This window comes from Trametes versicolor (assembly GCF_000271585.1).
Source record: "Trametes versicolor FP-101664 SS1 unplaced genomic scaffold TRAVEscaffold_10, whole genome shotgun sequence".
NCBI lineage: Eukaryota > Fungi > Basidiomycota > Agaricomycetes > Polyporales > Polyporaceae > Trametes > Trametes versicolor.
In genome coordinates, this window is record NW_007360330.1 from 271,422 (window position 1) to 286,082 (window position 14,661).

The window sequence follows — 14,661 nt, forward strand, 5'->3', positions numbered from 1 at the left end:
AGTCGGTGATCGACAGTGGCACGCTCACAGGTATGTCCGTCACATGCTCGCGTTTTTTTGGTCTCTGGTATTAGGCTTCTCTCTCTGTGGAAATCTTCCTGTAGCGTCCGCAGATCTCTAGGTCCCGTACGAGTTGTGTTTCCTACGTGTCGCGCGTCAGGCTGCCGCCCTGCGATGGAGCGGCCTGTTCAGGCTATCCTTCTGTCTCTGCCTCCTCGTCGCTCCGAGGTTGCTTGCGTGGCTAGCATCGCCAGCAAGCATTCTCTTTGAGCTCAATTCAATCATCCATCATCAGCGGTGCAACCAGCGCACGCGGTACTTGTCGTTGGACCCTCCGAGATCGGAATTCTACATCTCGCAGCGTGTATTGGTGGAGTCGCGTCGCGTGAGTACTACGTACGTTTACGGTCCGTATACATACGAACTCTGCTTCCCGTCTCTGAACAGATCGTTTGTTGCGGCGCGTGCACTCTGAACCATACGCGGGGCGTCTCATCTCCCGCCATATCATGTCATCCGATGCACGTCGGATTAGACAGCATAGTCGTACGTCCCTTATCTGGCGATATTTGCGGCAACGGCTCACTCGGACATGAACTCCACCGACGACCGTACCCCCCTACTAGGTATTTACGGCACGACAGCCCAGCCCCCTCGCGTTCTCGCGTTCTCACGCTCCCAAACGACGCTACGCTTTCGCAAGGCCCTCGTGTACCTCTACAATGATGAAAGTGCTGCGCAACATCGTCGACTGCGCGAATATTGCACTGCGCTGGCATCTCGTCCCCCTCGCTCTCCGGCAGCGCTTCCGGCGCCTTCACAGACTCAGCGGCGGGCTCCGAGTCGCATACATCGGCGTGCATGCGCCCTTCGAGTCACGGTGCCACAGGATGGATGGAGTGATGTGTGTCCCCGAAAACATCCTCGCTACCGCCCTTCCGTCTAACACTGCTCAACGACATGAAGGTGAGTAATCTCTCCGGGTGCTCCTCGTGCTCACACTCGGAATCAGGAAGGAAAAAATCACCGACACGTTGGTGATGACCAAGGCCGTGTTTGCCCATTCCTAAATGTCGTGAAGCGATGTAGGGCTTGTTCAACGAAGTATAGTACACGCACGCGCACGCGCGATTTCTGACACTGCGGCTTGGGGTTGTGTGAGGATCTCGCACAATTTGGCGGTCGCCCCTCTTCCGGTACATCTCCGTGGCGGCTGATCTAGAACTCGTCGGTGGCCGGGTTTGTCGGCCTGCACGCTCTCGGCGACCGTAGCGCCTCTTCGCTGGTCCGGTACGTACTCACGCTGCGTCTAAATCATGTGTTCTACTAAGCGGTTCGTACGTCCTAACACCCCGACGGGGATAACTATGTCGTTTGCTGGGGAGGTTAACCTTCGTGAAACATCAAGGCGAGTACTTTCAATCGTGCAGTGCTGAATTGACGCACATCGGCCCTGCAGGTTACCCTTGTTCAGCTGGTTGGTTCGCTACAGACGTCGTATGGAGAATTCTGTAGGAGCCCGTGCCGACCGACGTGAAGCTATGCAATCGGGCGGCTCTCTATCCTTCGTCCAAGCTAAATGTTAGCGGCACCGGAGCCACAGGCTACCCGGGGTTTGCATGGGCTCCAGCCTCCTATTATACACCCTCTCGGTACAGACGCGCTGGCGCTGGCTGAAGGGCATGATATATTTGAATATAAACTCCTCTGATTATGGTGCAGATCCAGTAAGTGGTCTGTCGCTAACTAAGACGTATAATGGCTTCGTACACGTTGATGATAGCACGCTGGAATACTAGGTCACGATGGTCATAAATTGCACACAATCACATTTCATATCGTCGCCGTGTATGCCCATTCCCGCCATTGTACGTCCAGACAAGCGAGGTAAGTCATAACGTCCACGGGCGACTCGTAACCGTAGATGGATCCGGAGGTATACATGCGCGGAAGACTCGAGAAATAATATGTATCAGTACATCATGGTCGAAAAGACGGCGGGCATGTCATAACCAGTGTCCATGTCCGTAGCCTGCCACAAATCGGAAGCACCACTGGCTTGGCCTATACAACTGCAATGTCCCTCCATACCTGTGCGCGCATGTCTTCGTCCTGTATATCCCGAACCAGCGGACCCCAAAGTGGATGCTCCGGCATGTTTTCATAGTCGTCATCGAAGTACCCCACCCGCCGGAAGCAGACCGTCTTTGGGTCAGGTTCGGAGTATAAGCCGCACCATGGAGGATCCAACCGGAGCATGGCAATCCCGACTATGCTGCTCTGTTTCTTGAGAAACGGGACAAGCCATATCCGCTCCGGCAGTTCATCGACATCCAGTGGCCAATCAAGGTCAACAGATATGGTGTAGCCCGCTGGTTCTCCCGAGTCTCCTGTGTCTCCTGCGTCCGAGTTTGAGTTGCCAAGTCGGATCCCCCAGTGCGGACGCTGTGCATCCTCGTATGATGGGATGACCACCTTCAAGGGGTATAGAGGAAGCCATGGCTCAATAAGAGTGACCCTCCGATCGGGGGGAGGGGCGGCCAGCGCGCGGGCGGCCACCGCGCGGGCGGTACTACGACAGGGAATCGCCGTTCCGCGCAGGACGAGGGTTCCACCCGTAACTTCACCGAAGAGAAGCGAAGGATCTTTGAGCGTGACCTCGCACCGATTCGGGATGATCTCCGCAAGTGCGATATATTCAGGCCTCAGGCCCTTTGTCTCATGTATATTGGTCCGAAACCCGTAGGTAACGGCTCGGTAGGTAACGGCTTGGGCCGCCGCCCATGACCACGACGGTGCAAGGTATGCGGGTGGGGGACGGGGTACACGCCTTCTTGGAGGCATATCCGCAAGGGATTTCCACAGCAGGTCGTTGAGGAGCGTATCCGAGCGCCAGAAACCCGCGAGGTAATCACAGCCCAGGACACGGGCGAATCGCTGCGCAACCGCAGCGCATGCGACCAGCTTGTCCGACTCCAGGGTAGCGCTACGGCCACTATAGTCTCGCACGACTTCGAGCCAAGCTATGCGTGTGTCGATCCACTCCTTGGAACCTGGCTCCGCTGCAGGCGGGTCTCGGAGGAAGAGCACGTCGGGTAGCCGGGGCTCGGTGTCATCAAAGCAATGAACTGAGTTGCCAACACCCCGGATATTGGTACGGCACTTGAACAGCAGGAGTCTGTCAGCAGTGAAGATGAGGGCGCGCGGTGAGAGGAGGTACTCTTGCATGCACCAGGCGCGTGTGGCCATGACCCCAAGTGAGCGGTGGTATTCTAGATCGATACGGGACGGCGGACGAAGGTGAATGTAGCCCAGCTGTAACTGTGATACCGGAGAGCCATCCCGGAAACCCGCAGAGGTTGAAGAGGGAGGGCAGATGAAGGGCAAACTCAGGCTGAGCGCGCTCCAAGAGAGGTCCCATGGATCGGGGAGTTCGCCTTCGTAGATAAAGCCGTCGCTGGCACTCGCAGTGCAGGCGGCAAAAATTGTCAGGGTCGCATGGCGGTAGATATGATGCATGTGCCCAATCTCGTGCTGCCGATCTATGCCGTCGTCTTGAGTGATGCAGAGGGCGTCCACCCATAGGTACTGGAATTTCAACGCGTGTGTGACGAAGATGGCGTCGTGGATGGTCCGGGGGAGAATGCGCGAGTCGAACCCCTCTACGTAAAGTAACACAGTGGATTTCATGGCTTTGTGGAATTGGTCCGCACCCCACACGTAGCTGAGCGCAAGATATTCACCGCGTTTGCGGCTTGTGAAAACCAGGCGTGGATGAGCGGGATCCGTACAATCCACGAGACGCGTGGGGAGGAGCGGGGGAGGGGTGGACAAGTGTTTGCAGCCCTCATGTTCACGGACACACTCGTCGATGTGCTGTCTTGCGAAGCCCATGGCAAGGGGTGATCCTACGTCCTTCATGACGGTTCGCCATTTGATATAAGACGCCGCGGGGTCATCTAACCAAATCTATTATTAGTGTCTCCGCCCTTTTAATGGCGGCTTGAAAGTGCCCCGTATGTACTTCGACGCACCGTGAGTTGTGCACACCAATCCCTCAAAAATTCGAACTCTGTCGGCATCCACACGAAACATTGCAGAATCTGCTTCGACATAATACTGGCCCCCCGGGATGTGGCGCCACGTCATCGTGATCTTCACGATCTCCCGACGCTGATTCCGCGAGTACTCATTGTACACGAACGCGCACCATTGGCAGCGCCTATCACGGCCCGATTTCAACTGGTTGAGAGAGACACAGTATTGAAACTTGCTGTTCCTATTCTGATACCGTGGTCCATCCAGCGAGGGCATGTAGCGAAACCCCAAACTCATCGCGAACGGACCCTCCCAGCAACGTTTGCAGAGGTACGATGGCCTAGGCGGCAGCTCGTAACCGTCAACACGGGGCTCAGAGAAGAAGGGTAGTTGAGAGAGAGTAGATTGCTCAGGGAAGCGTTTGCAGAGGTACGATGGCCTAGGCGGCAGCTCGTAACCGTCAACACGGGGCTCAGAGAAGAAGGGTAGTTGAGAGAGAGTAGATTGCTCAGGGAAGAAGGGAAGTTCGGAGAGGATGGAGGACATGGAGATCGAGGAAGGGGACGGCGAGTGGGCGAGACGCGTTGGGACGGCAGTGGACGATGAGGACTAAGGACGTGGGGGCGGCCGATTAGACACCCTGGGCATGATATAGATCATCGCCATTCCGAGGCAGTCGCGCGCTCATCCTGGGCACATGCCATGCTATTTTTACAAAACGATGCTCCCGAGGAAACGAAGGCCGCGTGGTGGACTGGAGAAGGGAGACCTTTGACAGCGAGCCGGGACTTGGCAGGTGGGCGGTGCCAGCGACGGGTCGTCTAGACGGAACTGTGTTATCAGTGAGCGCGCGCGTAGATATCGGTTGCATTGTTTGAGTGTCGTGCCGTTCTTTGCAGCCGCGCGGGAGGTGGATGACAGACACGACGAATCGGTGTGTATGGCGGAGTGGATAGCATCGTCCTATACAGAGAGTGCCGCGCTGAGATTAAACAGGAGCTTGGAATAGAACAGCGAGCATGACTTGGAAGAAAGGCAGAAAATCCATACACCGATGTGCCGCCCGTGCGCTGCAACCATTGTACCATTTTGCTCTTGCGAGTTTGGCGCACACGAGAGCCGCGACGAAGCGTGAAGGAGATAGCAAGGTCACTCGGAGGCCGTATGACGCAAAACATGCCAGAATGCGCAAACCGGTGCGCATAGCCCAAATGTCTTCCTGAACAAGATGAGGGAACGCCTGCGCGATACGGGCGAGACTTCCTCGAGGCGGCCATGCTGTGAGAGGAGGCGTCATTTGAGCGCTATAGTAGACGTAAGGACCCCAGACATGCCTGCGTGATTGCTGTGTTCGGGCGATCAGCGACGGTGCGGCTGGCTGCGAGGGAACGTACGAATATTAGCCCGAAGATTGGGAGCCTTCTGTGGACGCAATCTCGCCGCAGACAGGACGGAAATGTGTGGTGGACGTACCTCTAAATGACAGCGGCGGTTATGCATTGTGGCGAGCTCATGACAGAAGCTATGCATACTGGTCGATATATGCGGGCAGACACCGCCTCACTGTGCTGCATACACGTAGTACACGGACGGAATCATAACATGTACAGGCGTAATGTGCGCATTCTGGGCAGTGTAGACGCATCGGAACCGTCAATGCGCGATATCACTGCGAGCCTTTCTGTGCGATAAGGCACGTGGTGGATGTCTGTGAGGTCGTTTGAACCGGTGAGCTTCTGATGGAGGCAGGAAGGCGTGGATGGCATACCTGAGAACGATGCAGTCTGACAGTGCTTGTTACGACACAATCACTATGGCGTGGTATGCAGCTCGTGGAGATGTGCCATATACTTCGAAGAACAACTAGACACGCACCGATGACTGTTCCCCGTAGTCCATGGCCCTCAAGCTCGCGAGCGTCACGCTCGCCGTGAGAAGCACGATCCCGTTCCTAGTACGAAGCGGGGTCATCCATATTTTGTTTTCCTGATCGGATTTCACGCAGGCGCGACCTCTAGAGTAGTCTGAATAAAGCGCAGAGGTGAACGAGGGCCATGACGATATGGAGAAGTGAGTACACAGGTATTTCTGTGCACATACGAGCTCACCTGTGGCCGCGTATGTGTTTCCGTCGAAGAAATGCTTGGTTACCGTCCACATATACGTCGCTTATGTCTGGAATATTTGGGAAATGAGCTTCGGAGGTGCCGATGGTCGGACCAGAAGGGCCGGATTCGACAGCGATCGTAGGAGTCCGAGTCGCATCCGTATGTCGCATATATGAGTCGACGCCGAAGGGCTTCGTTCGGGAAACGCCTCGTCCGCTGTCACATCGCTTACCAGAGCTCGAGCGTGCGGTGGGGAGATGGACGTCGTATTGCGAATCGGTAGCCGCACTGCCGCATCCGAGTGCGTCGGGAGCTTGCGGGAGGAAACACCTTGGCCACACTTCGAGAATATCCGGGTATAGGACTCGGGGTATTCGTTGGCCAAGAGGATCCTATTCAGCGGATCTGCAGTCAGTACGGGCAGTGCACCGTGCACCTATTGATTATACTGCGAGCGAAATGAAACGGTACGCTCACGGCGGTTGTCCTGCCTTTTTGACTCTATATTCGGTCTCCATGTCGCATGCGAGCGTTTGTTCTTCACGGAGCAGGATGTGGCTCGAGTTCATGAAGATGCATATCTCGGTCGGGTCCTGTACGCGTGAGGTTAGTACTTGTTCCTGATCCTTTGTAACGAAAACCAACGTGCATCGTTACTCTGTCGGACCTCTGACTCCCGAGCCTTGCGATTGCCAGTACTCTGGAGTGGATTGGGACTGCAACATCTTTGACCAACCACAAGCTGGGCCTGATGGTGTCGGCCTGCTACTCGAGTCTGCGTGGAGGGGAGAGACAAGGTCGTGTAGCGCCTTCGCACGCGGTGACGTACCTATAAAAGCGCTCGTGTCTCTCGTGTCTCCCTCTCCCGCGAGCCACGAGGCTAGCGAACGGCGGCTCTTGTCTTGACTCGTTACGCACTCTCCCCATGGGGCATCGTCGATTTTGTGACCCCAGAGCCTATGACTTGCTGAGCCTCTCCGCATATCTCCAGCGTGCAGAAGGACCACAAGCAGAACACGAGTTCGTGAGCTCATTCGAAACCACTTTCGCGAAGCTTCCCTTACTGATTTCATGTGCAGGATGTTTTCCTGAATTCAATGCGTTCAGCTGCCCGCATTCGTGCAAAAGAGAACACCCCGGAAGCGATGGTTGCGCGGTCAAGACAAGGACGCGAATCATTGTCCAGAACTGCGCCTCCTGCGATCGAAGTTAGTTTTCACGGGGACTGACCAGATGCTGAACTCTGGCGCACAGAAAGGGGCCTCATATTCTCCATAGCCCACACCTCCATGCCGGCACTGATTAGAGAAGAGAGGAAAGCTAACGCCCCCACCGATGACGGGGAACCTCATATTCGACGGAGTGACAAGTTATATTCAATACCTAGTCATCTACTATTACAGAGTCGGGGGGCACAGCTCTCGTCCTGCTTTACCCACCGAGGATACCAAAGTAAGACCTCAATTCACCTCTGTTTATCCATTATTGATCATTCGTTGAAGTCTGCCTAGACGACGAAACTGTGCATTGCAGCTTCATCCACTTGATCCCTTTCCAGAACACACGCTCGCTCTGCGATCAGCTGTGCGCTGTCACACTGTGGTCTGATCATCATATCCCCGCCAGGTTCCGCCACGGGCGCGAGATCCAGACCACTCCGAGTCTGTTGTGCAGTGCAAAAACATCTGCCCAGGGTACCGTCGACCGTTGCGCTCTCGAGCAATGATCATGGGCCCTGACTCGACGCGACAGACCGAATGTGCCGCAATCGGTGTTCTCCCCGATGTACGTTCTTTTTGTTAAGGCAACGAGGCCGGACTTTCACTGAAACTTTCAGTCAACCGTCGCAATCAAAACATGATCACATGTCTACATATGTGTACCTTATCTCTAGCGCAGCCGAAGTCGTCGCCTACAAAGGCTCCGTCAACCGCTCGCGCCCGCACAACGTCGCTTTGCTCGCGAGTCGCACTCCGCTAGCCGCCATGAAGAGTATACATCCCGTCCTGCTCGTCTCTGCGGCGCTATTGAGCGTCACAGTAGCAAGCACCAGTTTTACTCAGGGCCGTAGGTAGCAACACATCGTTGCTTTCCACTCGATGCTCACACAAACGACTGTAGTCACGCCGAAAAAGTACATCAACCTTCCCCTTGGCGATGTCAAGCCCGGTGGATGGCTGCAGGATTTCGTACGTCCTGTCCGAGTCGTCGAACTGGACTTATGATGACGAGCGACGTTAACAATCCGTGTGTATCCTCCCCTTCTGCCGCAAGCTCGCACCACGAGCCCAAGTTGGAAAAGCGGAAGGTTTCTACCAATAGTGAGCATTGCGTCGTTACTCAAGTGATACCCCATCTCACCGAACGATGCCATGTCAGTCTATCCCGTGCAGACACGGAATGGGTCGCGAGACGGGCGCCGGTTTACTCCATCGAAGGAGGTGCGTCGATTTAACTTTACTCCCCTGCCGCCTAAAGGGATAGCTTACACCGCCATCTCCACCACATCGCGGCGGAGCAGCCGGAAGCCACTGGTTCGTAAGTAGCGCACTCGTATCTTCGGTTGTATAGATGCTCACCCTCACGTTGACACGCAGAACGACATGGTCACCATCGCCGGCATCTCCGAAAACCAGGTTCTCCTATCTCAGACGGAGCAGTTTCTGGACTATTACATCGATACGCAGGACGCAGATGGCTGGCTTGGCCCGGAAGTCACTACGGGAAGGCCGCGCCGGCTCTCCGCAAGGCGAGCCTATTACGTGAAGTTTTTTCTATCGATGTTGGCTCATATAGCTGGCACTTTAGGCTTCCGTTCCTCCTGGGGGCGATGCGCATCGCCGATGCGAAGCCCGCCCGAGCCGATCGAATTGCAGCTGGCTTGCATAGATTCGTGGCGCTCGTGCACGACATGCTGCGCCGGGGCGAGGGGCTGGAGGATGACGCCTCAGTGTACGCCGGGGATCTGCTTGTAGTACTTCAATGGTGCGCTCTTCAAAACCGGCCTGGGATAGCTCTACAGTTTTACTCACCCAGGCGCGCGCGACATCTGGCTGTCGTAGGCTCTATGAGTTCCACCCGAGCGGACATGAGGACGTCCTTATGGAGATCATGCTTATGCTCTCGCAGACCGGAGAGTCCTTGACACCCGTCTTCAGAGAGGAGGTACTGTTTATACGCCGAAGATGCGATAGTCGCCACACTGACTCGGACAAGAATTTCCCCAGGGCGGACCCGACGCAGCAACACTGGCAGCTCCCCGACGTCGGGATCCAATGGCACGCCATGAACGCAGCGAAGGCGCTCGCCACTCTGGGCGCGAGGCACCGTCTCAGCGACAATGGCTCTGGTGCGCCGATGGTCATCTCCACTGTAATTGGTGCTTATCAGGGTTGTGAAAGACGATACTGCGTGGGATACGATCTTGACACCGCACGGACAACCATCCGGCCTCTTCGCGCCTTCCATGCACATCGGCCGGTATTGGGAAGAAGGATGGTAAGATGATGTCATCTCTGCCACCGATAGTCTCTCACCATACCCTTCCTCCTGTCAGGACACATCTCACCGCAGTGAGTATCTCCATCTCGCACACACCGCTGAGTTACTGTGCCTCAACCGCCCATATCATCGATAGGAAACCATACGCTCGTAAGAGGTGCTCTGAACGGAAGCGTGAACACGGCTGACATATTCCTTGTAGAGTTCTTTATTTGTATCAAGTCAGCGGGGACCTCATATACTTGGAAAACGTGGAGCGCATCGCGCACGCAGCTGTACTAGCTCCACAATCATTCAATCTTAGTGAGCTCTGTTTGGTTAGCTGTCTCAGTCCCTATCTAACTGTAGGCCCAGGGTCTTGGGGGATCACCAGCAGTCTCTCGCTGTGTAGAGAGACGCACACTTCGAATGGGTATGCAGTCCCCCATCAGTGACGGAGCGGCACGTATATCCGACGTAACTGATAATCCTCCGGCTATCGTTCAGGCCGTACGAAGACTTGTTGGCATACAGCGGCGACAATCCGACGTAAGCGGCTGTTTATTACCCCTCGCGTCGAGTACTTTAACCGGATGCGCAGATGCACTGCTGTCCTATATCCCGAAGGAGCCTTCGATCTGATCTACGGGGCGTTCCTGTACACAGCGGACCGCAAGTCCCTTATCCAAGTCCTGCCCGGGCCCTTCACCGTAAACACAACGCTTGCAGAAGGTGCGTCAGGGTATTCAGCGGTACGCGTGTACGACTTCAACTGATGGAGAATGCGTCTTAGACAACCAGGTCGTGATCTCAGTTAACTCGAGCTACCCTTATAGCTGGGACACACTCTCCCAAGGAGTCATTGTCGCTCAGAAGACGTTTATGTACTACACGCGCATCCCCAAGTGGTCAACGGGTGCGACGATCTCCGTCAACGGGAGCGATCCGGGCCCTTGCTCGCCGGTTGACGGGATGCACGCTTTCCGCGTGGAACCAGGGACAACAAACTTCACGCTCAATCTTCCCTTGGACATTGTCGCAGGTTCGTCCCAGTGTCTGCGCTCATATGTCCTCTGACGAGCCTCTCTGTCTGTATTTCACAGACCAGCTGCGCCCGGGACACGTCGCAGTCAGCCGCGGCCCAGTCCTCTATGCCTTCGACGAGTGGTACCCGCTCGGCGCCGACAACGCGATCCATCGGGGAATGCACTACGCAATAGACCCGTCGACGGTGTCCCTAAGCCCCGCCAAGATGCGATCACTCAGACCAATCTGGCGTGACGCGGGCCATACGCTCACCGTTGTGGCGTGTCCAACCGCGGGGACTAAGGATAATCACCTCTTCGCGGAAGATCAAAATGCGGCGACGTGCGTGGGCCCGGCGAGGAATATCACATTGATACCGGCCGTGGTGCGTTCAGTTTGCTTCGCTTCGACCTGGCTAGGGACCGCGAACGCGCCCGCTGATGTGTGTGTTGTGGTTTAGGACGCGATCTTCCCCGAACACGCGGTGAGGGAGTTCCCCACTTTCAAAATCTCCGACATAGCGTAGTCGGGCATGATATATCGTTTTGTATCTGTGCATCACTCGACCGAACATTTTCTGTCAGTGATACATTTATGAGTTATGACCACAGAGTCCCAATCAATCACGCCCTGCATTCCCCTGGCATAAACTAAGTCAACCTCGCTAGCTTGGATGTGATGAGGTATGGCGGCTCTCGGGCAGGGTGTAAGACCATCGTGCGCATATCGGTCCACTCCTCGACAGTGAAGCGGCCGTAGCCAGTCGAACCTCTGCACGACACGCAGAGCACGTTAGCGTCAGGGTCACAGTGATGGTGTTCATACTCACCCAAGTCCGCCATGCCCCTTCATCCACTCGGAATGAATCGTAGGGCCGTTGATATTCGTGCAACCTGCATTAGTACAGCGTCAAAACACTACCCTGCCTAGATGACAAGGTACGGAAAACGTTACCTGCCCGAATCCGCGCGGCGACGTCGAAGGCATTGTGAACGTCTCTCGACCACACGCCTGCCACGAGCGAGTACGTTGAATCGTTGGCCGCGGCAACAGCCTCATCGATCGTGTCGACTATTCTGAGTGCCGCAACTACCGCCGAGTGTCAGTCAGCTCCATATAGCCTCGAAGGTAGTCCCTTACCTGGCCCGAAGCTCTCCCGCTGCCAAAGTCGCATTCCCGGCGTCACGTCAGCGACAATGTGTGGCTGCACCACCGCGCCGTCCCTTGTAAGGTCTCCGACGAGAAGCTTCGCGCCCGCGTCGACGGCCTCCTTGATCATCTTCAGGACGTTCTCCGCCGAGCCCTGCGTGAACAGCCCTCCAAAGGCGACCGTTGGGTCGGATTGCGGGTCCCCAGCTACAACCTGCTTGAACAGTGCAGTGAGCTCAGCGATAAGCGCGTCGGCCGCGCCCTTCTGTATGATGACGCGCTCCGTCGACATGCATATCTGGCCGCCATGGAGGACTGCGGAAGACGTGATTGCGCGGGCAGCGCGCGGGATGTCGGCATCGTCCAGTACCTGCAATGTCGCACGCGGCTTAGCAGCCTGTCGGAATGAGGGCTCTCGTACGACGACTCACGATGACAGGCGACTTTCCGCCTAGCTCGAATACGCAGGGCTTCAGGTATTTCGCCGCCTCAGCTGCGATGAGCTTTCCAACGTTGTCGCTTCCTGTGAACTAGGATGAATATTTTGAGCAACTTGTTGGATGTACGATGCTAAAAATCATTCGTTCACGTTGATCTTGCGCACAGCAGGGTGCGCGATGATCTCGGCCACCCTGGGGCCCGAGTCTTCTTTCGCCGTCGAAATGAAGTTGAGGACTCCTTTCGGTAAGCCGGCCTGGTTGATATATTATCAGGATCACACATCCTCAAGTGCAAGTAGTGAGCGTACCCCACCTTTTCGAATATCTCGACTACGAGCGCTTGAGTGCGCGGGCTAACCTCCGAGCACTTCAGGACGATCGTGTTTCCACACACAATGGGAAGCGCTACAGCCCTGATAGTCAGCCCAATGGGCGCATTCCATGGTGCGATACTGAGACTGTGGAACAGCAGCAAGTCAGTTGAGCACTCGGTCTCCACGATCCCAGCACTTACACGACACCGAGCGGTCTGCGCTGACAAAACACCTGACCCCCCGGAATGTGCGAAGTGAACGCCTCGCCTTTCAGCTGCCCGATCGCACCCGCGAAGTTGCGCAATTCGTTAGTCGGCCCCAGGATGTTCCAGACGTGCGTCTCAGCGGTCGCGGACGTCTCCTCGCCCACCGCCGCCATCACCCGTACTTTGTACTCGTCGCTTGCGAGGAGGTCGGACGCCTTCAGCAGGATGTCGCGCCTAAGCGGAAGCGGGGAGGTCTCCCACGTCGTGAATGCGCGCGCGGCGGCCTCCACGGCAGCCGCGCAGTCCTCCGCGGTTGCTGAGGCGGCGGTGCCGACTACCCTCCCGGTGTTCGGGTTGCGCACTTCGTATGTGGCGCCGCTGCTGGATGCGCGCCATTCGCCATCAATGAAGAGGGGCGTCGAAGGGAGAGCCATGATTGTGGGTGAGACGGGGTCGCTTCCATGGCGCGACGATCCCTCTTTATACCGCGGGGCATGTGAAGTCGCGACCTTCCTGATTTGTTCTTGGCCCCGTACGGCAAGCCGATCTCAACTGCAGACGGTATTCAAGCCGACACTAGCCGGGACCTCCGCAATTATCGCGGACTGCGTCATCCGTCTGACGGGTTCACGACGGTGTGCTGTGCGCATAGTGATCATGCATGAGATCGTATCAACATCGCTCTGGCCGCTCGACATACCTCGGAGACATGAGGCCGATGTAGGCCTAGTTTAAGCCCCGAGCTAGTTTCCCAAGGGCTCCTCGAGAGTGTTCACCTGACACTGCATGGTCGTGCACGGGAAGCACACTCGTGTGAGCTCAACGTGGCTTTGATACTCCCATCCCACGCGGATACTGTCATCTTCGATGATATTGAGGATGCTTACTGTGCTAGACAGCTTCGGGTGCCTTGAGGCGGCGAACAACATTGAATGAAGAGATCGACCTGTAGAGTCACGGGCCATCATATACCGAGATCATCTAGCCACTGCTCGATCTTGACAACCCCGTCCTGCCCAACGATTGCTGCTTCATCTTGGACCACAATCTTGTCCACTGCGGGGTCCTGCCACAACCTATTTCCCTCTGCCAGCTGAGCCGTCTCTGCCTCTGTGCACATGACGGCACACGGGAACCGCGCCTCGAAGTCAAATTCCGGCAAGGGCGTGGGCAGGAGCGACGGTGGTGCCGCGGCATTCGATGACGGCGGGGAGATGAGTAACAATCCGGTGGCGGGGTGCGAGGATATGTAGGTCTGTGCAATGAGTGTGCCGCCGGCGCGGGAAACGATAACTGGCGCGAAGGGTATGGCGAGTAGACGAATGTGCGACGCCAGCTCTGCAAGACGCGCTGAGACGCGACGTTGACAGATATCTCGCGAATGAGAACACTCACCAGACTCGTACTTGCTCATGAGAGCCTCCGATGTGGCTGCACCTTCAGGCTTTCCGAGGTCGATCTCGAGGCACGTATATCCGCGTTCCGCGTACCACGATGCGAACGCGCTCATCCTGCGTGTACCCCAGCTCAATGTTCGCGTCTGGGACCTTGAATAGCGTGTGGAACTGACCCAGTCCGTGAGTTTGCATCCCAGCTACTCGAAGAAGCGAACACTAGCGGCGTAGGGACCTCGCGGGGGGCAGAAGATGGCGGAGTCCGGAGCAAGTAGGCCGTCGACGAGGAGTGTCGTGCAGGATTCATGAATAGTCCACCGAGGCTGAACGCGGCGACAACATGAGGACGAGCCCGAATGCCGAGGGCCCTGAAAGTCTGAGAGAACATGTTTGCTGAGTTCTAGTTCAAGTCATCTGGTCCCAAAGTGCAGAAAGTGGAAGTCGTCGTCGAGCCTGGAGGTGATGGTGGGCGGAAACAAGCTGCGGGCGCTTCCGGACGGTAGGCC

At 56.3% G+C, this 14,661-nt stretch overlaps 4 protein-coding genes across 4 annotated transcripts; 1 reads left to right on the top strand and 3 right to left on the bottom strand.

The window, feature by feature from the left end:
• Positions 1-2,595: 2,595 nt before the first annotated feature.
• Positions 2,596-3,894, bottom strand: TRAVEDRAFT_130498 (HET-domain-containing protein; the record flags this gene model as incomplete). The annotated part of the gene is made up of 1 exon (XM_008043933.1): positions 2,596-3,894. A coding segment is annotated over one exon (1,299 nt), but the record flags the coding sequence as incomplete, so codon positions are not given.
• A 3,587-nt stretch (positions 3,895-7,481) lies between these two features.
• TRAVEDRAFT_22597 (uncharacterized protein) lies at positions 7,482-11,178 on the top strand (the record flags this gene model as incomplete). Its single annotated transcript, XM_008043508.1, has 20 exons — positions 7,482-7,598; positions 7,705-7,730; positions 7,899-7,931; positions 8,041-8,213; positions 8,268-8,335; positions 8,421-8,467; positions 8,526-8,587; positions 8,625-8,684; positions 8,718-8,913; positions 8,955-9,131; positions 9,209-9,495; positions 9,548-9,644; positions 9,784-9,797; positions 9,870-9,950; positions 9,996-10,059; positions 10,134-10,175; positions 10,228-10,358; positions 10,420-10,668; positions 10,730-11,037; positions 11,113-11,178. 20 exons carry the CDS (start codon positions 7,482-7,484, stop codon positions 11,176-11,178), a joined length of 2,298 nt encoding a protein of 765 aa, XP_008041699.1.
• A 124-nt stretch (positions 11,179-11,302) lies between these two features.
• On the bottom strand, positions 11,303-13,195 carry TRAVEDRAFT_130913 (aldehyde dehydrogenase; the record flags this gene model as incomplete). Its single annotated transcript, XM_008043934.1, has 8 exons — positions 11,303-11,423; positions 11,482-11,545; positions 11,607-11,741; positions 11,793-12,171; positions 12,233-12,331; positions 12,391-12,495; positions 12,555-12,699; positions 12,756-13,195. 8 exons carry the CDS (start codon positions 13,193-13,195, stop codon positions 11,303-11,305), a joined length of 1,488 nt encoding a protein of 495 aa, XP_008042125.1.
• Positions 13,196-13,725: 530 nt separating this feature from the next.
• TRAVEDRAFT_130448 (uncharacterized protein) lies at positions 13,726-14,462 on the bottom strand (the record flags this gene model as incomplete). The annotated part of the gene is made up of 3 exons (XM_008043935.1): positions 13,726-14,099; positions 14,157-14,272; positions 14,332-14,462. The coding sequence occupies 3 exons, from the start codon at positions 14,460-14,462 to the stop codon at positions 13,726-13,728; spliced, it is 621 nt and encodes a 206-aa protein (XP_008042126.1).
• Positions 14,463-14,661: the final 199 nt, after the last annotated feature.